The sequence below is a fragment of the Dermochelys coriacea genome, chromosome 3 (genome assembly GCF_009764565.3).
Source record: "Dermochelys coriacea isolate rDerCor1 chromosome 3, rDerCor1.pri.v4, whole genome shotgun sequence".
Taxonomy (NCBI): domain Eukaryota; kingdom Metazoa; phylum Chordata; order Testudines; family Dermochelyidae; genus Dermochelys; species Dermochelys coriacea.
In genome coordinates, this window is record NC_050070.1 from 57,000,912 (window position 1) to 57,027,743 (window position 26,832).

At 42.2% G+C, this 26,832-nt stretch overlaps 1 protein-coding gene across 3 annotated transcripts in view; it reads right to left on the reverse strand.

The window, feature by feature from the left end:
• Positions 1 to 20,325: 20,325 nt before the first annotated feature.
• ASRGL1 (asparaginase and isoaspartyl peptidase 1) overlaps positions 20,326 to 26,832 on the reverse strand; it is a 38,483-nt gene continuing 31,976 nt past the window's right edge. For all 3 annotated transcript variants that reach the window (XM_038395985.2, XM_043510455.1, XM_038395986.2), the window contains exon 7: positions 20,326 to 25,364. In XM_038395985.2, coding sequence (XP_038251913.1) covers positions 25,129 to 25,364 — 236 coding nt within the window. In that variant the 3' untranslated portion in view covers positions 20,326 to 25,128. The remainder of the gene's footprint in view (positions 25,365 to 26,832) is intronic.

Below are 26,832 nucleotides of genomic sequence, written 5' to 3' on the forward strand. Positions count from 1 at the left end.
GCGACCGGTCACCTCCTCACATTCCAAACTAGTCACATTGAAATAAGGTGCTATTGGGCTGTTAGGAATACAATCCTGTCCTGATAGTGCCTATCACCTCCAGAGAAAAGAAAGTGCCTAGAAGATGTAAAAGGCAACTTAGTTTGATAGCATCCTGTCTGGCAAGAATTCACTTATCAATAGCTGGGATGTGAAATCCTTGTTTCTGTGTTTGTTCTATCACTGTAGTCCCCATTTCCCTATTGTTAGTCTGTATAATCTCTGTCTGGTTCTGTGATTGTTTCTGTCTGCTGTATAATTAATTTTGCTGGGTGTAAACTAATTAAGGTGGTGGGATATAATTGGTTAAATAATCATGTTATAATATGTTAGGATTGGTTAGTTAAATTTCAGTAAAATGATTGGTTAAGGTATAGCTAAGGAGAACTCAAGTTTGACTATATAGTCTGTAGTCAATCAGGAAATAAGGGGGGGAATGGGGGTGGGAAAATTGGAATCATGTTTTGCTAAGGGGGGAATGGGAACAGGGACACAGGTAAGGCTCTGTGGTGTCAGAGCTGGGAAGGGGGACACTAAGGAAGGAAACTGGAATCACGCTTGCTGAAAGTTCACTCCAATAAACATTGAATTGTTTGCACCTTTGGACTTTGGGTATTGTTGCTCTCTGTTCATGCGAGAAGGACCAGGGAAGTAAGTGGGTGAAGGAATAAGCCTCTAACATCAACACCTACAAGGTTTAGTGTGTGGTTTCTACAGCTGGAGAAAATACAGTTTGAATTATGCTCGAGCAGAACTACTTGTGCACCTCTGTACTTCCCAGCCATATTAGATCCATTGTCAGAGGCTTGACCAATGCAGACTTGAAAATCTAACTTGAAACCTTCTAGAATTGCTAATACCTTAGCAGCAATTTCTTTTCCAGTTTTTCTCTTGAAATTATCAAACAAAATAAACCTTTCTTCAATTGAAAATTTTGAGCTGTCTACAATCTTAACATATTGAATAACCATAGTAGTCTGTTCCTTGTGACAACAATCTGGAGTGGCATCACCAATGATTAAAAAATATTTGGCTTTTTGAATCTCATCAAGAATTGTTGTTTGTATGACTGACCCACATAACTCAATGAATTTGTTTTGTTCTATTCGTGTGGAGAGATAATGGACTTGCATGCGCTTTTGACTCTCTTGTGATTCTCGAACATGTTTAACATGCCCTGATAAAATGTGTCATATTTGCTGAGGAGCTCAACTATGCCTAGAAAGTTTCCATTTGCACAATCACCAACATGTTGACTGGAACCAAAGAAAGCCAATCCCCACTCAGAAAGAAAAAAGGATGACATCCAGGACGTGCTCAAGAACTTTTCCAGTTATTAGTTTCTGTAGAGAGTTCAGTCAAGAGTAAATTCTCTACTGAACTTTCAGCTGATGATGCCCTACTGGCTGATTTCCATGCAACAGTTTTTTTGTGTGACATTGAACTCTCATATGATGGTATTTGGTCTTTCAGCTTCCTCCAACCTCTGTTTACGCTCCATCCTGATTGATCAGAGAGAACTGATGCATTTGCAGCACTTTTGTTCAAAATGAAGCAGGGTGCACAGTACAGAGATTGTTTTTCCATACTCCAGCATAACCAGTCTCTTGTGCAGGTCTCACCATTTGGAAGAGTTTTTGTCAGCAGACGAGTAGGGAAAGCATGATTAACAGCATTTCGTGGAATGTTACTTGGAATTTCAAAACAACTAATTTGAAGAAAAGATTGCATTTGGGCAGCATTGCTCGTCAATAATTCCAATGTCAGTCACAGTCGAACCTGTAGTACTCATGAATTGCTCTTGCTGTGCAAGATCTACATCTTCCTGTTGTTGTTGTTTCTTGATCATACGCAGGATCTTCTGCTGCGTCTGTTACTGTTGGCACATCTCCTTCTTGACTAGTGTCCTCATGTTTAGATATTGGCATTGAAACATCACCTGTTGCAGTTGCGGAGTTTTCATTATCTGTCGCATTGTTGGATAAGGTGTGTTTTCCAGTGGTTTGAGAAATGAAGTTATTGGCTTTGAGTTCTTAGCTGTTCTTTCAGTTGTTTTCACATCTCTTGCTTGCACCACTTTCAAATCTCCTCTTCATAGTGATCTAACTGATCAATAATGTAACCTATCCACACTTGAAATATTCTGCTGTAAATAAGTAGCTTATATACACTTGAAATTGTCTACTGTAAACATGTACACAAATGCTGAAAAGACTTAAAATGAAGGAATACTAATTAAGAACATAAAATGAAACAGTCAGACGGTTATTATCTTTAACACTGAATCAAAACTCAAAGCAGACAAGGTATAATATAACAGGCTGAGCTGAAGACAAAGGGATGACATTTATATATAAAACACAGACACTGATACAGACAGAGGGATAATGTCCAAAAATTTCAAACATATGTCCTCACAAAACTCACTGTACAAGATTGTCCTCACAAATTTTCACCTTGCATCTGGGCCTATAGACTACGAAAGCCTATGATGATGGCCAAGCTACCAAGGTAGGTCTCAACAACCAGTCACCTCTTTTAGCTACCATATGAAGATAATAATGAGGAATTCTCACACACAAATAATTCCTTAGTCAACTAGACGTAAAACTATAAAGACACTAAAATGTAACAATTCTCTATCTTTCAACATGTACTTGATCCAGCACCAGCCACTAGTAGTGGTTTGTTTAAATAATCAGCTGATCTGAAAGGACACATTCATCATGGTCTAATCTTGTGCCATCAGAACCAATATATTTTTATTAATATTTATGGACATTTTAAACTCTTTAATATGACAAAATCTATATCAGTTAACAAAAAAAATATGTCTTTTACCAAATCACGTTTCTTATTTGATTAAATTTGCAGCTCTAAGCTGAGTGTGTGTGTCACATTTTGGTCTGATAGGGATGCACATAAAAACAAGTTGTGAAACTCATCAAATGCAAAAAGTCAACCAGTGTCTAAATTTGAGGCCCCCTTGGAACTTGAGGCCCAGGCCAAATGGACCCCACTCTGACTGGCCCTGCAACTAGCTCAATAGTATAAGATCTATATTTGTTTAGTAAGTATGTAAATGGGTTGCTGAGAAAGTAACTTAAAATGACAGGCTCTGACTGCCAGGCAATGCAGTTTATATTAGGTCACTGATATCCTTAGTATCTGAGACAAATAAAGATCCACCAATGAATCCAGTCAATGGAAGGATAATACGCAAAAAGCAGCTCTGTCAAAATGACTTTACTACTGATCATTTTATAACAGGCATAGAACTTGAAATCTAGTTTATTAATTGAATCATATCAACAAACATTCTGAAGAAACCAACCTTGCTGAAATATGTTCCAGTTAAACAAGATAAAGAACATGACAAAAGTTTCTATGGTATGTTTGAAGCCAAATTACCTATAAAGGATATTATTTGTCATTTTTCAAAATATTCTGAATAAATTTTCTCTGTATCTTGCCTCACTGACTATGGCCTATGGGAGCATTTGTAAAACTGAACTATGTAAGAACAAAGAGGAAAAAAAAATCCAAACATACAAAAACACATCTGAACAACAGTGGAAATGCCCTTATATCCTGAACATATTATCTATCTTATCAAATAACAGAGCAAAGGACATCTGCTCAATTCTACTACTAATTCTTCCACCTTTACACTTTTTGTAGGGTTCCTTTTTGATTTTCAGCTCACTAAAGAGCTCCTGATGGAGCCATATTGGCCTCTTTCTATTCTTCCTATCTTTTTTTCACATCAGGATAGTTTGCAGTTATGCCTTTAATATTGTCTCCTTGAGAAACTGCCATTTCTCCTGAACTGCTTTATCCCTTAGATTTTCGTCCCATCAGACCTTACTTACTAGTTCTCTGAGTTTGCTAAAGTCTACTTTTTTGAAATCCATTGTCCTCATTCTGCATTCTCACTCTTTCCTTTCATTAGAATCATTAAATCTCTCATTTCACGATCACTTTCACTCAAATTGCCTTCCACCTTCAGATCCGCAACCAATTCCTCCCTGTTAGTAAGAATTAAGTCTAAAATGGCTGTCCACTGGTTACTTCTTCCACTTTCTGGAACAAAAAGGTATCCCCAATACGTTGTAAGACCTTATTGGAGATTGTGTTTTTTGCTATATTACTTTTTCAACAGATGTCTCAATAGTTGAAATCTCTTTACTACCAGGTCTTGTGTTTTGGATATTTCTGTTATTTGTTCTAAAAATGCCCCATTAATCTCTTTTTCCTGATTTGGTCATCTGTTAGACTCCTCCCATGAGGTTACCTCTTATCTTTTTATTTTTTACCTCAGAGTCTAAACTGGTCTGTCTCCCACTTGATTCTGGACATCAGCACAAGTGTATATGTTCCTGATGTATAATGAAATGTCTCCTCCTTTTTTATCCTGCCTGCCCTTTCTGAACAAGCTACTCCCCATACCAATATTCCATTCATGAGATTTTTCCCACCAAGTCTCTGATGCCAATTAAGTCATAATTTAGCTTATGCACTACTACTGTCAGTTCTTCCTATTTATTCCCCATACTCCTTGCATTTGTGTATAGATATGTAAGATGTTGATCAAATTCCCCCTCTGATTTCCCCTTAGTTGTTCCTATGACCCTATTGTAATTTTCCATGTCCCCCTCCCCAAATCTAGCTCTCTGTTAAACTTGTTTTTTTGTATACTTTTACCTGTGGTTTTTGCTACCTGCCCCCTTTGAACCTAGTTTAAAACTATCCTTACTAGGTTGGCAAGTCAGTGCATCAAGATTATCTTTCCTTTCTTGGTCAGATAGACCCCATCTCCTTCTAGAATACCTTCTTCATGGAACAGCATCCTGCAGTTGGGGAAGCCAAAGCCCTCACATTGACACCATCTATTCAGCCATAAATTCATCTTCAGGAGTGCACGTCCCTGGGGGTGCAGGTTTTGCTCCTTTCCATCCTCAACTCCTCTGCCCTTGATCCCAGAGCCTTGTAGTCACTGCTTATCTGCTCATGATACTGCCAGGTCTGACCCATAGTACCCATGTGGATGAGCAGCATAGGGTAGTGATCAGAGGGAAGGATGAGCCTCAGCAACCTTTCCATAATGTCTCAGATGCAGGCTCCAGGCAGGCAGCACACCTCCCAGGATATCATGTCAGGTTGGGAGATGGATGCCTCCATTTCCCAAAAAAGTCCCTCACCATTAGCTCACTATGTCTCCACCTCTTGGGTGTGGAAGCCTAGAGCTTTCAAGCCTTGGAGGCGAGTGAATCTTTCTCCTCAGCCAGTGGGGTCTGCTCATCACCTTCTGTTTCGGTACAGAAGAGTGGTTCTTCACCTCAATGAATGGGGGGATCTGGGTGTGGGGGTAAAGTGCTGTCTACTCCCCGAGGTGGCCAGCATCAGTTCCTCCTCTGGTTCTGCTGTAGTCATCTATAGTCAGCCAGCATCCTCCATCCCAGATGTCTCCATGTGTGTCCAGTTAGTGAAGTCCTCATGTTACACAGGCAAGCCACCTCCTCCTGCACCTCTCTTACCTGCTTCCTAGGGGACTCCACCAACAGACACCTCTCACACAGGGTGGTTCCCCTGCATGGCTTTCATTGGCAGTGACATGCAGCCTGCATTCCCAACAAGACCAGGGCCGGTATGGAAGCCACCAGGCCAGAGGCGATGCATGGGGGACACGTGTGGTCACATGCTCTGCCCCCCCCTCAGATTTCTCAGAATGCCTCTTGCTAGGATGCCCAGGAGCAAGGAGGCAACATCTCTCCCTGAGAGCAACTGGCTAAGCCTCCTTCTCCCCTACTACATAGGGCTGCTTCTCCTTCCTTGCTGCTGGAGTCCCAGCGCTTCCCAGTGCCTGCTTTGCAGACTGTCCACTGAGGTGAGTCAGGAGGTGGAGGCAGAGCCAATGCACTAGCCACAGTTACATGTTGCCTCTGCTCAAGGGTCAGGATGCCTATCTGATGGAGGCCACCACAGGTGCAGGGAGAGGAGGAGCTAGCAGTGGTGTTGGTGACATGCTGTTTTTCCTTGGGGAGTACCTGCAAGAAAAGGAAAGAAAAAACGACAAACAACCCTACCTCCCTGCCTTCTTCTGCTGGCGAACACAGCTAGTTAACTGCTTTAGTCTCCCAGCTGCTTTTGTCTTACCAGTCACTGGCAACCTGCCTAGTTTTGAAAGCTACGATCCACACACAGCTGGAATGAGTGACTCAACTCCTCTCACTCAGCCACCTCTAATTGCTGTCCGATCCAATCACAAGCTGCACTGCTCTCATTTCCAAGGACTCCCTGTTAGAAAGCAGGTGCTAATACACCTACCTTCAGATCACCTTAGCCCAGTCAGCAACCAAGCCTAGATGCAGTAACCAGCCTGGAGTCCTACCAAACTCAGTGGCAAGTTTCAAGCACAGAAAGTGCTCCTCTTTTGTCTCGCAAAGGTAATCAACAACAATAAGACAGAAGTTCCCCAGAGATACTCACCAGTTAGCTAGCTAGCTACCTACCTCTCTGAGTCTCCCAGCTGCCTTCCTCTCACCAGCCATTGGAAGCCTGCATGTGTTTTGAAGCTGGGCCCCACACACAGCTAAAATGGGTGATTCAACCCATCTCACTCCTCCGCCTCTACTCATTGGCCTATCCAATCACATGCTGCACTGCTCTCACTTCAAAGGACCCCCTGGTATATATATATTATATCCACATTAAAAACTCTGTGTGATTTTAACTATATAGAGCTGTGACCTGCACCTCAATAATAAATAAATGTAACATTACACTGAAGTCCTCTTAAATCTCTTTCAGAGTTTTATTGGTGAAATGCTTTAATTAACTTGTGTTTTTATTCACAGATCAGTTGTGTCATTTCAAACGTTAGCAAAAACACACTGAAATTCATGTACAAAAAACTCATGCCTAGTAAGCTTGTCTAGAAAGAACATGACCCAGGTCTTGCAGCACTCCCTGTTCACTGAAGAACTGCCATTCTGGATGCAGTCAATAACAAGCAGAAGAACAGTGCTGTGCTGCTAATCTATCAGTCTTTGGAAGAAATATATAAAAGTGCTAGTGACATTTTCATAGGAGTTAGAAATAGAAGTGACCTGGGCAGGGCTATGAAAGATTTTCATCAGGAACACAGGCCACTTGAACTGAGCAAGGTTTCAGTGTCCATTTTCCATTGCAAGCCACAGCCCAAGTTCTTGAAGTTGGACTCAAGTCCCCTTCCCTCACCAACATCCCTCTTCCCACAACCCTGCCATTAACCCTATCGGCATGCACAGGAAATAATGGGATATCCCTATAACAGAGGTCCCCACAAAGGCCTCACCTCATTATTTTACACAGCCCCCCCAATCGCTTTCCTTAGATTTGAACTGTGATGGGCAGCAATTCAGGTGCCCCACCACATCTTGCCCTCCCATCTTAATGAGAGTGACTAGTCTCCTGCCTGCTTCCACTTTGTAAACATTTTGGTTCATAGATTCATAGTTTTTTAAGACCAGAGGGAACATTAGAGAATCTATTCTGACTGCCTATATATCACAGTCCATAGCATTTCACACAGCTATCTATATTGAGCCCAATAACTCCCTGTACCACTAGTAGGGATAATGCAAGGACCCAGGGGAGGTGTCGTGTACCTTTGTATTTTATGCCTCTGAGGGCCAATTTTGCACTAATGCAGGTTAGGGAAATTCTGAGAGCAGCCCTTGGTCCTGCCTCACTGCAAGGGGATAGAGTGGATCACCTTCTGAGATCCCTTCCAGCCCTATATTTCTGATTTTTGTGATTCTAACTTGTGCTGCCTCCTCATGCTCTTTGCCTACCCCAGAAAGCCCTTTGCATTGAGTGCTCATGTGGCAGGCTTGGACCACCAGATTATGTGCTTGGTGGAAAGGTCCCCTGTGCAGTAGTACTCACCAGGAGAGCCTTATATCCACCCTATGGCTTCTCTGTGCTCATGTAACTGGTACAAAAACACCACCATGCAACTCTGAATCAAATCCTTATGGAGCAGTTGGCTTGCCTACTTCCCCATCATTCATGCTTGAGCTGGGCATTGTGTGGCTAAAGCACGGATCTCTGTTTCCTCCTCCCCACAATTCCATACAGAAATCTTCAGATGGATTATCCCCTGCTCATTCTTCCATCTTATACAATGGGACTGGCTTCAAACTCAAACATTTACCTCTGCTGACCCACCTTTTATAGGCTTGTCCTTGTCCTTAAGAAACTCCACCCCAATTTGGCAGGGTTTCTAAAGCCTGGAAGGGGAGGGAAAGCCCTCTGGCAAAAATGCAAGATGGAGGTCATTTCAGTGTATTCAGCAATCCCCTCCATGACTGTAAATTATAGGCCATTTCATAGGGAGATCTTAGGCAGGATAGGCTGTCGTTAGTTAGCCTGTGAACTAGAGAGCCAGGAAGAACTACGTTCTGCATCGAACAGCCAAATTAAAGAACCTGCTTTATATTTGTGATAGCCAAGCATCTCTCTCTTTCATGAGTTTTACTACAGTCAGGACATGTGGGTTCTATCTCCAGCTCTAAGGGGACTTCCTTTATGACCTTTGGACAAGTAACAACTTTGTTTCCCTTTCTGTGAAATGAGGATAATAATATTTTCCTACCTCAACAAGGAGTTCAGGCTTAATTCTTTATTCGTGTCTTGGGATCCCTGGACAGCAGGCACTATGTAAATGCTTGTAGCTATAATTAGTATTCCCTGGGCTGAGATCCTTTCTCTCTTTGCTTAATGATGTGGATGGTCTGTAACAAGTATTCCAGGTTGGAACAGCAGCTGCAGCCTGGTGGTGGGGTGAGATGGAGTCTATCTCCCACTTAGGTCCCTGCACAAAGCTTATTTACTTCTGAATAAAATGCTATTGATAATAGAAATTAAACTCATGGAGGTTCAGCCACTAATAGTGGTTCGTAAAGGTACTATATGATCCTTGCTTTTCAACAGGAAAGATTTAGAATCTTGTGTTTAACAAAAGTTTTGTATTTGGTGCTTAGCAGCAAGAGCTGGTATTTGGTAGCTTCTTGCACATTTATTTGTATGCTTTAGGCTATTTTGATTTCAGAAGAAAATTAAAAGTAACTGGAAATCTGTAAATAAAAGGCAATTTCCCCTTAAGAAAAAGCTGAAGTAATTTGGCTACTTGGAGAATCATTGTTTAGCAATTCATGCTGTGGGTGCTTGGAATTCAATTCTATTGTCCCTTATCTGAATTGCTTTGAAAAAGGTCACATGAGGAGGAAAGGAAGTTTTGACTTTCACAAGCCTGTTATTGCTAAGGAAACCACTTCCTTAGTATTCACATATTCAGCATGTCTCCAGTTTTGGCTCTCGGACAAATTACATTGTGCTACTGCACCAAGTAACAAACAAGGGTGGGGGGAATATTGTTAAAAAAAAAACCCAGCCTATTTTAAAAACAAAAATACAGTCTTCCCAGGTTTCACCTGACATGTTTTACATACTCCATTTAAGTAGGAATGACTGGCCTTCTTCAGCCTCAACTGGATATCTAGAATGCACAAAAATGATGATAATCTGTCACTAATCATTGGCAATGACTCTGTGTAATCTTGGATACTGGGAGCCTCCTTTTCAAATGTGGATGCATCTAAATCTTCCTCCGTGTACTTAATTCATCATTTAAATGCGTAATTGCCTATTCCAGGTGAGCCAATTTGAGTAGCCAAATGTGGAATTCAGTGACCTTGTTAAGGCATTTACATTTGAAAATTGGATTCACAGGAACTGTCCCTTTCTCCAACTTCTAATTTGAACAAAAAAATAGAAAGAGGTGAGTTACTGTGGTTTAGGACTAAATGTAGTCTTTGTAACCCAACTGTAGCAAAAGTTGCTTTGAAGAAATATGTTTGCTGCTCTCAAACTGACAAGAGCCTGTATCATAACTAAGCTTCTTTCTTTCTAATTAAATAATAAAAAAGCCTGCAATATGCCTCAGGCTATAATTGGGTTTTATTATAAATATACAGTAATTACCAAAAGTATGAGGCACACACAAATAATGGAAATTGTGCAACTAAACCACTGTGCAACTCATTGATAATTTATGAGTTACTGTTTCCTTTGATGCATCAAGAGCTACTTGTCTGAGCATTTTCAATAGAAGCAGCGTAATCTAGTGAACTGAATTTAGGACTACGGAAGCCAGGAACTCAGAATTCTAATTCTGAATCTGCTGCTGATGTCCTGTGCGATCTCTGGCAAATTATTTAATCTCCCTGCATCTGTTTCCCCATCTGTAAAATGGTGATGATAAAATTGAGCTACCTCACGGAGGAGTTGTAAAGATTATTTAATGTAGATCGTTTTGTGCACTTGGACTCAAGGTTTCAGATTTGTTTAGTACTCCTTGCACATCCTTTTTGGAACAGTAGGGCTGTGGTTATTATTATTAACATCTTCTGCAAGGCAGGACATCAGGAAGGAAGGAAACATTGCTAGTTTTCTCCCATCAATCCAATTCCACCTCCTCCACCCATATGTGCAATGCTTCCTGGCGGTACCTAAGGTTCTGAGGCACCTTTCAACCATCTGTCATTAGCGGGAGGAAGCCTTGTCTGCCTGCTGGGGTGTGGGTGCTCAACTCCCCAATTCCACTAGCCTGAGGCAAATCAGACACTGTCTGCTAGGCCTCGCAGACCCTCCAGTCTCTCTATAGGTTAGCCATTTGCAGCCTTGAGCCCTTCAAGTGTCTCCCCATGTCCAGTGGACACTCACAGTATTCGCAGATTCATTGTTTCCAAAGCAACTGTACCCCAGCTTATCAATTCCACCTCAGATCACCAATCTGCTTAACACACATGTCTAACGAAGTATTGCTCACCCAAAAACCTTGCAGCGCTTTACAGTCAGATTTGGCTGTGGCCCTCCTTTCATGAGACAGACACACTGTCCTCTTGCCTCCCTTGTGTTTTCTTGCACCCCCAAGATATACCAGAACAATCCTTTGTCTTTATTCATAAACAGGAACACCCCCTCCGCGCTGTTTGTTTCATCTTGGAGATTTCTTATTTGCCTGTGGCTCAGTATGCAAGCAGGCATACACTGGGAGGCATATAATGCACAATGACTAGAGAGGGAGATAGGGGTCTGTTACCTCCTGCTGGAAAGGAACATTTCTGAGGTATGTCACTTCCTGGTGATCTGCCTTAAATCCAAGACCTTAAGAACATAAATTTTAGTATAGAGATATAACTCCTTAAATATTATCTGTATGTACATTTTTCAATTACGACAACCAATGGGCTATTGTCTATCAGTAGACACCCATATGCCATCCTTCTATGAACTGTTATGCAGATATCTATGCCAGGGGATCCCTGTAAAACCCTTTGCACCCCACGTGCCTTCTGCCAGTTGGCCTCAAGGGGTCCTTGGATCACAGTATGGATGACACCTAATCATAGAATATCAAGGTTGGAAGGGACCTCAGGAGGTCACCTAGTCCAACTCCCTGCTTAAATCCTCTTTTCCATGTGGAGAACCCTCTATGCATGGATCAGGGGGTTGCACACTCTCTTCCTTCCCAATTTGTAGGAAAAAAGCTTGGTTTATGCGGATTTTATTGTAATTATTCCAAAACTCTTGGTGTGTGCGCATGTGCGTATTCTTCAGACATTCTGATCACTTCAGGAATGAGTTCAGTGCCTGTGAAAGCTCTTTCTCCTGCACCCGGCAGGGTCTCTTGTCAACAATGTAATGGTTCCAATGTAACATGGCGGTTGTAGTAGGTCATGGCTGGAGGATTAGGTAGCTAGGGCCAATCCCACGAATGGCTTTGAACATCAGGACAGAAACCTTTAATTGATCTCTATGTTTAATGAGGAGCTGGTCTAGAGAGGTACATGGGGGTGATGTGTTCATGGTGATCTGTGTTGAGAAGCAGACATAACAGAACGTGGCCATTATGTTTGGCAGCAGATATGTTTTTAATGAGCTACACACTACCATGCATTACGTGGTTTAAGTTATAGTAAAGCGCTAGCAAAAAAAGATCAAAAGTATAGGCTGCATGCTAGCTCGTGAGCTCTGACACATTAGATGATTATAATGTTCTCAGCAGAAAAGTAGCTACTCGGGTACTGCAAGAAACCCAGAAGCCCTGAAAATGGAGAATTTTGATTGGCAAAGGGCAGGAATGTTACCCTGTGAAACTGGTGAAAAATAACTCAAGGTCAGCACTAGCTCTAGTAAGCTCATTTACATAAGTGCTGGGTGTTTGCATGTGTCCGGTGCACTGGTGGATGAGACTACTGAGTGCAGTGGGAGGGAAAATGAGATTCTCCTCCCCCATACTTTGTATGTCTACACTGTTACGCACACTGTGAGGGGCAGGACTCTGCCTGCTGTGAGGGTATGTCTGTATTACAGGTGAAAATGTGGTGGACGTACCCACACTAGCTTTAGTTTAGGTAGCAAAAGTAGCCTAAACATGGCAGGCTGGGCTTTAGCACAAGCGAAGCTCCCAGGTACAAGTCCACAAGGGAGCCTGGGAACATACTCAGTTTGCTAGCCTGTGTCACCACAACTACACTACTATTGTTATGCAGGCTATCTAGATTAAAGGTTGCACAGTAGGCCTATCTGAGCTGTAGTCACACCTTCACTGGCAAGGTAGACATACCCTGAGCAAGCCCCTAATATATCTGCAATCTTGGTGCCAGACTGATGTAGCCTGCCTCTTTGCTCATCCACATATCCTTGACCCTGCTTTTTTTGTGAGGTCCACTGCCATCTATTTCCCTTCCCTTTTATGGATTTACTCATTTCCTAGTGCATTAGCTACTCTTCTGGGTCTCTGTGACAATACCTGTGATTACACAGTTTGCTGTTTTCCACATATCTGTGGGTAGAGTGGACTTAATTTAGCACTCTTTTTTTTTTTTTACAGCATACTTTCCCACCTACCTATCTTATATCTCACAGCAATATGGGGCAGACTAATTCTTCTGAAGAGCCTGACCTTGAGCATGCGGGCCCAAGTCTGATTTCACTTCCATTGGCATGATTATTAGACTTCAGTGGAAGTACTGTTGTCCTGGTGTAACCAAGATTTGAAATTTCACCGACAGCAAGTATTTATTCTAGAAGAATATCAGGGGAGAAGCAAACAAAATAGCCAGTGCCATTGAGATTGTGCCAAGATCTGTGTCAATGTCATTTGGAAATCATATCTGGGAGACTGAAATTCACACCCAGTATCTCTTTTACTTCCCCTCCAAAGAAGAATTAACTTATGAGTAACTAAAAAAATCAAACCCCAAACTCAACAAATTGGAAAAATTACTGATGGACGTAACAAAACACACTCAATCTCATTGTTTTTTTGCGTTGCTTTTTTGTTACCTCCTATGATCTTTTATTTCTACATTGTTTTTTTTCAGAATGGAACCTCTTTGAGGCAGGAAACCTGTGACTATGAAGACTCTTAATCATCAAAGACAAGACAGGTACAGCCCTGAAGAAAAGATGGTGTACCTCTGGAAGCTAGGAGGGAGATTTGAACAGGCAATGCAGTTGTGTGTCCAGACTCAAGAAGCAGGCAGCCCACTGCTGAGCCCACACTCCACATTGCCAGCAGCACTGCTGTCAGATGATTAGGCCTGCATCCCCACAAATGCTCGATGATTAGGGGGTGGGAAGAGAGGAGGCATTGGCCTCTCCATCCCCAGAGCCCTGATTTGCTAAAGAGCTAACAGGAAGCCCTACTCCTGACTTCCTGGTGCCAGCCCCCTTCCCATTAGAAGAGGGGAATGTTGCTTCAGAGAGGAGTGTAGCTCTGTTCTAGTGGAGATATGTAAGCGGGGGAATAGTCCCGCTGTTGTGGGGAACTTTCCTGGCTTCTGCACTACCCCAGTGAAGTGAGCTAGCAAAAGGATATGAGTCCTTGCTACCACTTCTTTTACCCAGTTGTTAGGTTGCCCTCAAAGTTATATAAGTATGATAGAATTATATAGTAGTAGAAATAAAGATAGACAAAAGAGTATATAGGTATTGTAAAAAGGTATGAACATCAGTTCCATTCTGTTGAATTTCACTCTGTAACAAATGCAAGGCCAAAGTGCTAATTATTTCAGGCCGGTACAGGACAAAGAGTCTGTGCTGGAAAGTGATAAGAACTTTAAGGAAACAATGCTATTCTTTAAAACAACACCCTGATGCTCTTCCCCCACAGGGGCCCCTTGTCATGCCTATGTAAATCTTGGTATCGGAAGAGGGAAAAATAGATAGTGGGATAAAACTTGTTAAATGAATCACGAGTCATAGATTGTGGTGTTAAGTAAAAGAATGAATGATGAGTGCATGGAATTGAGAGCCTGAAGCAGGGAAATAATTGGTTAGTAAACGGTGCCAGCCTAATCCTAAGAATTTCAACCTTGATATTGATGGGCCGAAGAATGGGCAAAGTGGAGATAACTGGATGACTCCCGGAGGGTGAACCGGAATCCACCCGAAACACATCAAGGAAGAACAAGAATATAACACCTAGCCATCATGGATGTACCATCTGCTGATTGATGGTCATCTCAATTGTAAATTCAGCATGATGAAGCAACTTCCATAGACTTGTATTGAACCAGAGACCTATAAAAATTGGGTCCAGGGACTGTGTTCTTTGAGTCTGGTTCTATGACCACCTTCCAGGAGCATCGGATGCGCATCTGACGACTCGGCTCCACTCTCGTGTCCAGGCCACCTGGCCAGTGACTTGGCGCAAGCAACATCTAGGCTGATAACTATAACAACCTTTATGTAGAACCTGTGTGTGAATGTCTGTGTTTGTGAATGGATGTATATAGAAATTGCATATAGGAATATTTTGTTGTATTTACAATAAACGTGGCAATTTGCCTTGTCCCTCTTACAAGATCCTGTTGGTATCATTTTTATTAGTGTAACACAGTGGCCTCCCTGCCCTTGAGGACTCCCCTTCCACTCTCCTGTCAGGCAGAGTCCTTGTAACCCCAACAAGGCTGTGCTCAGGATTCCTGGGGGCCTCAACCCCCAACCCTGCTGTGGTCACCTAGGACAGGGGCTAGGGTGTCCCCACTCCAGGGTAACTCTCTCTGCACTGGGCACTTCTCTGACCCACTGACCATTACATACAATTTGAAGCAAATGCAAGTTACTTAATCAACAATTAATTTTAAAAAGAATAATGGGAAAGGTTAAAGGAAACACATCAATCCGCTCCGTGGCAGGGAACATAACAACAGTGTCTCTGGAATGTCAGGGCAGTTCACAGTCTGTTCCTTAAAAAGAAAAGGAGTACTTGTGGCACCTTAGAGACTAACAAATTCCTTGTAAGTCCCAGGCCTTCTTCTCAGGCCCTGGCTGTGCTGCAGGGATGCTGTGGGTTGGACACTCGCTCTGGTGGTGGCCACAAGCTCTCAGGCTCTAGGTGGCAGGGCCCTTCTTCCCAGCATTGCCTGTGCCCTGTCGGGGTTAACACTCCCCCTTTGAGTCTGGCCTGCAGAGCCTCCTGGCTGAGGCATCTCCCTGTGCTGGGCCCACTGCCCAGGGTCCCCCCTCACTCTCCCCAGCTGCTCATGACACCAGGCTCCACAGTGCTCCAGCCTCAGCCTCAGCCCCAGCTCCACTCTGTCTCAGCATGGCTGCTGCTCTGCCTCCAGCTCCCTGGGCTGCTTCTCTGGCCCCTCTCGCTCTGGTTGCTACAGCTCTGCTCCCAGGACAGGTCTGCTCTGCAGGCTGCTCCTGTGACTCTGCTCCCAGCACTGACTTGCTTCGTGGGCTGCTTTTCGGGCCCCTCTGGCTCTGGTTGCTGCAGCTCTCCTTCCAGGGCAAGTCTGCTCTCTCTGGGCTGTGCCTCTGGCTTTGGAGCTGCAGCTCAGCTCCCAAGACAGGGTCTGCTCTCTCTGGGCTGCTTTTCTGATCCCTCTGGATCTGGAACAGCTCTGCTCCCCAGCTCAGCTTGGGCCCTGCTTTCTCCTTAGTTCGGCCCCATTGTGTCTGACACAGGCAATTCCAGCTCACATAGAGGATAGGACCCCCTGGCCTCCTGACTTCCTGATTAGCCTGCCTACCCTGTCATTCAGGAGCATTGGCCTCTCCCCATTGGTCCTAGGGACTGTCAGTCTCAGGGTCCTGATTCCACTTTGACCCTTCCCCCTTTTAATACTGAGAGCTAGCAACTCTAAAACTAAAACTCCCCCACTGAATGTTAGTAAGGGGGCAACAGTCCCCTTACAGATAGATGATTAATTATGGGACACCTAGTCAGATCCAGACCAATTGGTTGGCTTGAAGAAAGCCCCAGGTGCATGTGCTAGTGCTGCTGGTGGTTCAGGAGGCCACACAGGGTAGGTCTACACTGCATTGTAAACCCAGATCTGTGGGACCCAGGCTTGTGGACTCAGTGTTTCCAAGCCCAGGCTTGAGTGTCCATGGTGCATTGTAAACATGGGCTTACCATTGCTGGACCTGGGTCTCACAGCCTTCTTACGTGTCCATACTGCATTAGGTCTGACTGAGGTCTGTGGTTTGGGCTGCGTTTGCACTGCAAAATGACAGGGCTTTGACCTGAGTCACAATGAGACTCTGACACTGAACCACCCCCATCCCCAGCAGGGTCCTAGGACCCGGGTCCTGAGTGCTTGCTGCCCCAAGTCACACTAATTTGTACATGGGCTCAAAACAGAGCCAGAGGCTGGGCTTAGTGCGCAGTGCCAACATTCCCACACTAGAGTGACATGAAAGCTGAGAGATCAGCCCAGAAAGCAGTCTGGGTGCCCAGTTACAACCAGCTTGATGGCGCAATCCAGCTCCAATGGAGAAAGCCTGGATCAGCACATTGGCCACAAGGATGGATGCTAGGAGATGCAGAAGAGACTATGAGGAAGGGACTGGGGTTGGAGGGAAACTGAAAATGCTTGGCTACTAAAAATTGCCTAAATTGAGCCTAATTGCCTAAAGCTTCAGAATGAGGACTGGTCAACAATTGTACTCATCAGGCACAATAGAGCTTCCTACCAAAAGTGTGAACCTTGTCTGTGCAGGAGAGAGAACTTTCTCCAGGGCCAACCTTGAACAGTATGGAGTTTGTTCCTCAGTCTAAGGACCATCCCAAACCTCACCCCCTTCCAAATGCAAGCTACACTTCTTCAATCTTTCCTTCTGTAATCTAAGCACACAACATATTTTAAAAACCCTATCAAAACACTTCACTGCACATACACTTCCTCCACTAGGAGAAGAATGAGGGAGAATGAATTACACAACAGATGTTCATCACGTTGCAGCACTTTAAATGACCTGTGTTCTCTGGAGATCTCTGGTGTTCTCCATCCCAAGGCCAAGGGCTGGAAAGTTGGGAAAGCCTCTCTAAGATGGCAGCTCTGATCAAAATGTAACCTTGGCATGTGATGTAGGGCTGAGTTGTTATTCTTCTCTACTCCCATGCACAGGCATGTTGCCCAAGTCACAATCTAGCCCTATACTGCTCCACAAAATTGTTTCTTCTTAATTAAAAATCTGGACGTGAAGAAGTACAGTCAAGGTGGTGGTGGAGTGTTGCCGAGTCTAGCAGAGCTCCTCCTAAATCTGCAGAACTCCATAGAAATTCCACAGAAGGGCTTCTACAGTGTTAGACTTGTAACAGATTTATCTTAAACTCCTTTGTAATTGCACAAGCAGCTGATAATGCCCATGGATATTCCATACTCTCCTGCAAGCAAAGATTACATTTTGTACATAAGAATATCTACTCTTGGCCCATAATTGTCCACATGCCACTAGACCCCATTCATCTGTAACTTCTATTGAGATGGGGGTTAAAGTGCCAAGGATAAATACTATTGGCAACCCTATCATTCTGTATAAGCCACTTCAGCATCATGGCTTGCTTACTGTAGATAGGATATGGACAGAGAATTTTAAAACAGCATAGGATGTATTATTTTTATTGTGGTTATTTTGTAAGGGAACATGTAGTTTGCTACCATACTATTAGTTGATCTAATTTCACAAAAAGTATGGGTCATAGCAGTGGCTAAAGATGTACTGGTTATTAAATTACACAGTAATAATACACAATAGGTGTGGCTAATAGAAAAAATTATTGCATAAAGGTTTGTTATGAAATAATCTTGCTAAAAGATTTTCCTTTACAAACACACTGTCAAACGGATTAATATGGTAAAATTATGTAGGAACAAGGTAAAGATAACACTGTGATCTAAAGCCCTTCAAACTTAACCAAGTGCTTTAGACACAGTGCAAATAAGCATGAGCATTGAATCAGGAAGGTTTGTTAACAGAAACAATTGCATTTGTGATGGCACAATCTGCTTTTATGATTTCACTGCTTCAGAGAACTCCTTTCCCCCTAATCATCATGAATTTCTCATCTATGTATTGATAAGGGTACCTATTGCCTTCTTATCTAGGCAGTGAAGATTGCATGCTGTTATGTTTCTATTAATGAGGCTTGGTTTTCATCTTGATCATAATTACTGCAAAAATGTTATTCCCCCAGTTCAAACTATAAGTATAATGTTTTAGATCGTGGATTTTTTTTTCTAAAAATTCCAGGTTTACCATGTGTGAATTAAGTAAATTAAAGCTCCTTATTGTTAGCTTTCCCCCAAACCAGGGAACTACAGTTCCTTTGCATCATTCTCTCTCTTTCCCCCTCCCACAAGGTGTCTGGGAACTGGTGCCTAATGAGGTAGTCTTTTACCCTTCTATTGTATTTAGAATCTTAGTTGGTAGTAACCAACAGTTGTTACCTATATGATGGGTGTTCAAAGGTGGTCAAAACTCAGTTTTTAGTGGTTAGGCGTTCACTTCATCATCAATGGTATGGCAGTCTCCAAGACTGGGGATGGAGATGAACTACTCTCTTGTTGTGACCTATAGCCTCTTTTTTAGCACAGCACTGAGGCATGCTAACTGGGAGTTTGCAGAAACTTACACATGGCCACTGCCCTGCTGTCAAGGTTCCTTCCCCACTCTGAACTCTAGGGTACAAATGTGGGGACCTGCATGAAAACCTCCTAAGCTTACTTTTACCAGCTTAGGTTAAAACTTCCCCAAGGTACAAACTATTTTACCCTTTGCCCTTGGACTTCCACTACCACCACCAAATGTTCGACTGGGTTTACTGGGAAAACATTGTTTGGGAATGTCTTTCCCCCCAAATCCTCACCAAAACCTTGCACCCCCCTGCCAGGGGAAGGCTTGATAAAAATCCTCACCAATTTGCATGGGATGACCACAGACCCAAACCCTTGGATCTTAAGAACAATGAAAAAAAGCATTCAATTTCTTACAAGAAGAATTTTAATATAAGAAAAGGTAAAAAGAATCACCTCTGTAAAATCAGGATGGCAAATACCTTACAGGGTAATTAGATTCAAAACAGAGAATCCCTTGAGGCAAAACCTTAAGTTACAAGAAAGACACAAAGACAAGAATATTCATTCTATTCAGCACAGTCTAATTTCTCAGTCATTTAAAGAAATCATAATCTAATGCATATCTAGCTAGATTACTTACTAAATTCTAAGACTCCCTTCCTGTTCTGTCCCCGGCAAAAGCATCACATAGACAGACCCTTTGTTTCTCCCTCCCTCCAGCTTTGAAAGTATCTTGTCTCCTCATGGGTCATTGTGGTCAGGTGCCAGTTTCTTAACCCTTTACAGGTGAAAAGTTTTCCCCTCTGGCCAGGAGGGATTTTAAAGGTGTTTACTCTTCCCTTTATATTTATGACACCTGCGATGAAGTATATATCCCATCCTGTCTCTGAAAGTGAGCTATAGCTCACGAAAGCTTATGCTCAAATAAATTTGTTAGTCTCTAAGGTGCCACAAGTACTCCTTTTCTTTCAACCCACCTGGTTGCACCAGGAGGGTAGGTTAGGCTTAATTAAAGATGAAGCCCAGCTGGGAAAGGAACTGAGTGGTGATTATAACTGCAGGAAGTCTGGAGCAGAAAAATTAAAATATTCTGTGTGGAAGCTTCTAAAACACATTCAGCGTGGAATGTGGAGAAGGGGGAAAATGCCACTGAGAGAAGAGCGGGGGAGGGACAGATGAAGATTCCTACAAGTAGTACAATGAGAAATGTATAGCATTTATGACAGAAGTGAATAATTGCGCTTTGCAGACAGGAAAGAAGACTGAAAGAATACCAAAAGTAGCAAAACAGTATTTACATATAGGCCATCTCTCAATAGAACAGACGGATGCAATTTTAAATGAAAGTACAGTAATGCAGTTTAAGCAAGTGTTTCTAATTTTATTATTATTATTATTATTATTTTGCTGGTACATAGTTTAACAACACATGGTCAGGTATTAATGGAAACTTTAAATGGAAAAAAAATCCTTGATGTGATACATATACAAGAAACATGGTTAGTGAGAACTTATGTTTAGACTTCCAGGATATGATATAATCTGATGTGACAGAGAAATAACTACAACTATAAAGAAGCTTCCTGCTCTAAAGGAAGGTCTTAGTTACATTGACATAGATGTACAAAACGAAAGTTGAGTACAATGCTGTTGAGATTCCTCTGCAGAATAGCACTGTCTTTATACAAACCACTAAGATTCACAACCCATCTAAAAAAAACTAGACAATCTAGAATTGGAAGAGTTAGTTAAGGGTGTCAAAGGCCTGGATATTATTTGTGGAAATTTTAATAGCCATAATGAATTATGAGGAAGCAGGAAAACTGGTTATAATGACAAATGCCTGGAACAGTTCGTTGAACTGCACAGCCTAGTATTGCTCGATACTGGAGCACCTAGTAGGTTTAATTCTGTGGATAGACCCTTTGTATGTTTAGATCTGAGAATTTCAACAAGCAATATAGAATGTAAATGAAGCTGGGCAATCTATAAAGAGGCCAAGGTAATGTTGAAAACACTGAAGAAATTCCTACCTAGAGCCTTAGAGCCCCCAGTTTGCCTTTCTAACAGTAAATGTGCTGAATATCTAATATCCAATTGTATAAGTGATAATCTAGAGGAATTTCATGATCATACAATAAAGGGAGTAGTAACAGCAGCCAACCTAGCTATATGTAAGACACCAAACTGCCAGAAACTCAGAAATCCAGTTCCCTAGTGGAACGAAGATTGTCATGCAGCAATTAAAGAAATATACACAAACAAGCAAACAAATATACAAACAAGCAAAAAGTACAATGAATAGCAAGGATTTAATGAATTATAAAAGATGTAAAGCAGTGGTGCAAAGATTATTAAAAATGCAAGAGAACTGGAGAAATATTGTGGGAAAATGAACAACAATTCTAAGGTTTCAGAGAGAAAGAAACAAGTTAAAAGAATGAATGGGATATGGAGTAAAAACAAAAATTCATACATAGTCTTATAGTAAATGATAAAGTTGACATTTCTAACTTAGGAAAAATGAGTATTTTAGCAAAAGAGTTCCAAAAAGTTAGTAGTGATAAAATCAGAGAAAGGAGGTTGGTGAACAAAAAATGTTTGCTGAAAAATACCGTGAGCTCTTACATGACAGGGTAGAATATAAAGATGTTGTGCTGAATGAAAATTTCAGCATACAGGAACTCAAAAAAGCTACAGGCTAAAGTAAAAATGCAGTATCCCAAGTAAGAATAGCATATGTAATGCAATGCTTAAGCACCTACTGGAAGAGCATTTGTTTTATTGAATTACAGAATATGGGGAAAAGGAATACTGGCAGCAGAATGGAATTAAGCGGTGGTTATATTGATAGGAAAACCTAGCAAATTATGCAAAGACCTCATGCATATAGATCTATGAAAAACTGAAAAACGTATGACATGCTATGGAGGGAAGCTTGATGTATAAACTAGCCACAGTTGGAGTAAGAGGAACAACGTTTTGGTGGATAAGAGATTGCTTAAGTGGTAGAACCATGCAAGTCAGGTGGGGGCAAGTCTGTCAAATATTTATAAATTTACTAATGGCATTTTACAGGGGAGTGTTATCAGCCCAACCGTGTTTATTATTATTATTCATGATCTCCCGGGGAGTATACAGGCAGGAATAGGTATTAGTCTATTTGCGGATGACTGTGATATATGGGCCAAATATAGAAGACTTAAGATAGCTGTGGAGAGAACAAATGAGGCACTTGGGAATTTCAGAATGGGGAGATACTTGGGGATTTAGGTTCTCATTTGCCCAAAAAAAGGGAATGATCTTCACCAAAAAGGAAGACTGGGGAAGAATGGAACCTCTCTCTCTATACAGAAAAAATCAGGTAGTTCAAAATTTTACATTTTTAGGAGTTATGTTCAATAAACTAACTTGGAAGGGTTACAGATATACAGGTATATCAAGTATAATGGCGATAGGATGAATCTGCTTAAAAGTATTGCTGGGAACAACTCGGGGTGCAGATAAGAACAAACTGTTGATGCTGTAAAGGGCATTAATAAGACCATTTACAGATTATGGATACCAAGACTTTAAATCAACTTCTAAATCAACACTTAAAATTTTTTTTTTTTTTAAATCAGAGCCAAGATCCAAGCCCAAGCTCTGGGAATCACATGTTGTGCAAGTATTACAACTCTGGAATCTCTCGTGTGTGCTGCAGGTAGCAACCTGAGAAATGCCTATAAATTTAGGTAGAAATTGTTAGATTTAACCTTTTCAGCGAAGGTTAATGGAACTAGCAAAGATAAGAGTACTAAACAAATATACGAGACAGTTGGGAATTAAGTAGGCACAAACTCCCACCTGCAAACAGGGTCAAAAGGTGGGTTAAAAGGAAGGTCTAGAAGAAATTAAAATCTTAGTCATGGGAAATCAAACTATGGCTGGATGGTTGTCTCTCCAGGTGTGCATTTGAAATTATATGATACAACAAAGGTAAGAGCAGGACTATCAAATACGACGGCTATAATTCATGAGTTTATACATGGCAAATGGGGTCAGCATTGCCAAATCTATACTGACTGCTCTAGAGATGAGAACACAGCTTTGGAAGGGCCTTTTGTATCCCTGAATCTGCAATTAAGAGACCTATGAGACTATGCAATTTTGTGGCCATTATGACGGGTATATCAAGTATAATGGTGATTACAAAGGAAGCCTCGGAAAGCAGCACTGGTTCAATCAATTATTCTTAACTAAAGAGAGTACAATTGGGTATACCTATCATAATCGTGTGGATTCTGGTGCTTGCTGGGATACTGGTCACCAAAATGGGAGATAAAGCAGTGAAAAATGCCTTAAAATGAGATTGACATGAAGAGCCCTCTGAGTATACAGGACTTCAGAAGTTTGATTAAGAGAGAACTTAAGAAGGAATGTCAAGAACTATGGACCAAAGAGAAAAAAAGAACAAAGGTCCTATGAAATATGTCCTAAACTTGATGATAATGGTATACTTAATAGCTATGATAGAAGAAGTGAAGTAGCTATACATTTAGAGGGCTAACAGACCATTCAGGTCAGAGTGACAATTTATAGTTACTAAACAAGCACAAAATGGGTTATGGGCACCTATAGTCCAAGAAACAGTCAAGCATCTGCTGTGGCAATGCAAGGGCAGTTACATAGAAAGAAAAAAATCTATATGAAGAACTGAGACGCACCCAAGGAGAAAGAAAAGGAGTACTTGTGGCACCTTAGAGACTAACAAATTTATTAGAGCATAAGCTTTCGTGAGCTACAGCTCACTTCATCCGATGAAGTGAGCTGTAGCTCACGAAAGCTTATGCTCTAATAAATTTGTTAGTCTCTAAGGTGCCACAAGTACTCCTTTTCTTTTTGCGAATACAGACTAACACGGCTGCTACTCTGAAACCCAAGGAGAAAGAATGTAGTCTGAAAGGATTGGAAAGTGGGGTAGTATTAAAAAAGAATTTCTTTGATTTTTTTTAAGGATACAGGACTGGGTGAGAGGATATAGATTTTCCTTATGCAAAAATTGCTGTAGGTGGCAGTCATAGCCTCATAGGCGGAGGCTGCTGCACCATTAAAAAGGAAGCAGAAAAAAAAAGAAAGAAGGGACCTTCAGGGAGAGAGAAGAATTCTGCATTCACTCCTCAGGTACAAGAGAGTAGCAAGACCCTGAGGGTTGAGGAGGAAGTCTAGGAAGAAGGTTGGCCCTGGGACCCTCTTATGGGTAGAGAAATCTAGAAAGAGGCCAGGTGAGACACAGTGCAGCCGCTAGGACCGAACAAGCTTCAATGTGCTGAGCTCTGATAAAAGGCAGGATCTGGACTTCCCGAAAGAGAGCCCTGGCAGGTGGTTAACTGAGGGACTGTATAAGAGAAACTTAGGAGGGATGAAAGTGAAGATGGGTTAAATTGTACACTTGGTATGAGATTTACTGGCAGATTCCAGGGGGAAGTTCTGGCCCTGAAAGGAGGGTGAATTTATAGCAGTTGTGAGAGAAGCCTGCTGACAGACTTGGTAGGAAGAAGTCCAAAGAGGCAGCAGTAAGGAGTCTGACATGGTAGACTTTGGCTGGTTGTAGGGTCCTTGGACTGGAACCTAGCGTAGTGGGAGGACCTGGGTTCCCCTGCTAGCCATCAGAGAAGGTGGCATGAAGCCCCTGATATAAGTGGAAAAGGACTTTTGACAGCTCTGAGATGAGCAGCTCTAAGGACCACAGGGGGCCAGAATCAGGGCTGAAGACCTTTTGTAAGGACATTAGATTATCTGTTGGACTTCACTACTCTAGAAGGGGTGGGACCTGGCTGGAGAGGCTGAGTCACAAGAAGAGGCAGACCACTACAGGGCTGGAGCAACTGTCGGCAGAGGGGCTAGAAGAGAGCCATCTGCACCAGGCCCAGACATGAGGGGACGCCCTTTTACACACCTATACTCTATCTGGTTTTTGAAAAGAGAATACCAGCCCTGGTGCTTTCTAGAGACATTGAAAATGATCACCATATCCACATCCATTATTTTTAAGCCCAGTGCCTCTTTCAGTTTGCTTGTAAAATGTGGTGAATTCTGGGAACATTTAATAGAGGGTAAATCTTTTCAGAAAGATAAACATCAATTTTCACTGCGCCCCATGAAGACTGAGATCTTTGTCCTGCTATACTGTCCACTTTTCTTCATCCCCAGAATTGCATACAGAGCTCGTATGTATCTCCCCAGTGTAAATGCCATAGTGCAACTGGTCATCCTTCACTGTAGCCCAAGACATCTGCTTGGTGGAGAATCTTGCTGCCCAGTCCCCTGAATTGCTGACAACTATGACACCTCCTAATCCACCCACCCTTGTTTTCATATAATTCAATGCAGTGTCAGCAGCCTCCGCCGGTGACATTCCTGAAAACAAGAACACAGAAGAGTGATGTTCATGTAGTATCTGCTTCTGGTCTTATTTAAGTCAATGACAAAATTCTCTTCAGACTTCACTTTGTGCAGAACCAGGCCCTCTGTATTTCTTTCCTTTACTGAATGCCCAAGAAGTTACAAGTGCAATGGCTAGAAAAAGCTTCATTTATGGAAGGAAAGTGAACAACTGCAAATAGCTTCTAGCAGAGACAGGATTTATGTATCTTCCCATTATTCTGAGGTTTTAGTCTTTTTTGATTTAGCGTAACTGGTGAACTTTGTAGTTCAGTGACACATAATGGGACATTTTTGAAGGGTGGTGGTGGTGGTCACTGTTGGCAAACGTGCCACTAGCAGCGGTCTGCCAGGGAATTTCTTTCTTATATGTCTTGAAAACACACAATAATTCACAGAGTGAGAGTTTAAGGTCAGGAGGGACCATTAGATCATCTAGTCTGACCTTCTGTATATAACAGGCCACCAACCTCCCCAGCACCCACACAAAACCCAACAATCAAAAGTAGACCAAAGTATCAAGCCCGCAGGAGATTAGACTATTACGAGCCACAGGCAGAGAATAGGAAGGACTGAAGTGCACCATGCCTGAGGCCCCTCACAATGGCAGAGAAATTATTGAGATATATCCAGATAATCCTGGCAAGTGACCTACACCCCCAGGCTGCAGAGAAAAGCAACCCCCACCCCAGGTCACTGCCTATCTGACTTGGGTGAAAATTCCTTCCCAACCCCATATATGGCGATCAGTTAGACCCTGAGCACGTGAGCAAGAACCAGCCAGCCAAGTGTCCCTAAGAGAGAATGCACTGCGGGAACCCCTACAAAGTTAGACCAATGAACCCTGAGGAGCTCAGAGTGTGAACTCTGTTTGTGATTAATTTTGGTAATGTGGACGCTGATGCTACTGTGGGTGCAGCCACTGTCAGGCAGGATCTGCTTGTCAGCTTTCATATTGTTACCGGACTACGCACTAATGACACCAACAGCCAAGATCCTTTACCACACTCAATCCCTATTAATTGGAACACTTTATAAACAAATTGAAGAACATTTTGTCCTATGCAGAAGTCTGTTAATAGTTGTTCACAAGCTGTAACCTTTCATTTGTCTCCAGAAATGCCATAGTGCTGGTCTTAATACTGTAAACTAAAGCAGCTGTGGTGTTACATTGTTTGTGTCCATGTCCGTGTGTGTGACTACTGACTATATGCATTAGCCCTCCTTCAAACTTTCTGTGAAAAAAACAGAATAGAAACTATTCACAATCTTTGCCACTGCAAGATAGGAATCCATTTACTGTGATAAAATCCTGACTACTAAATCAATGGGAGTTTTGCCACTGACTTCAACAGCATCAGGATTTCACCCTGTGACTTTTCACCAAGGCAACAGCTGCCACCATAAGGCAGAAATTCCAATAGCTGTTAAAATATTTTTTCCA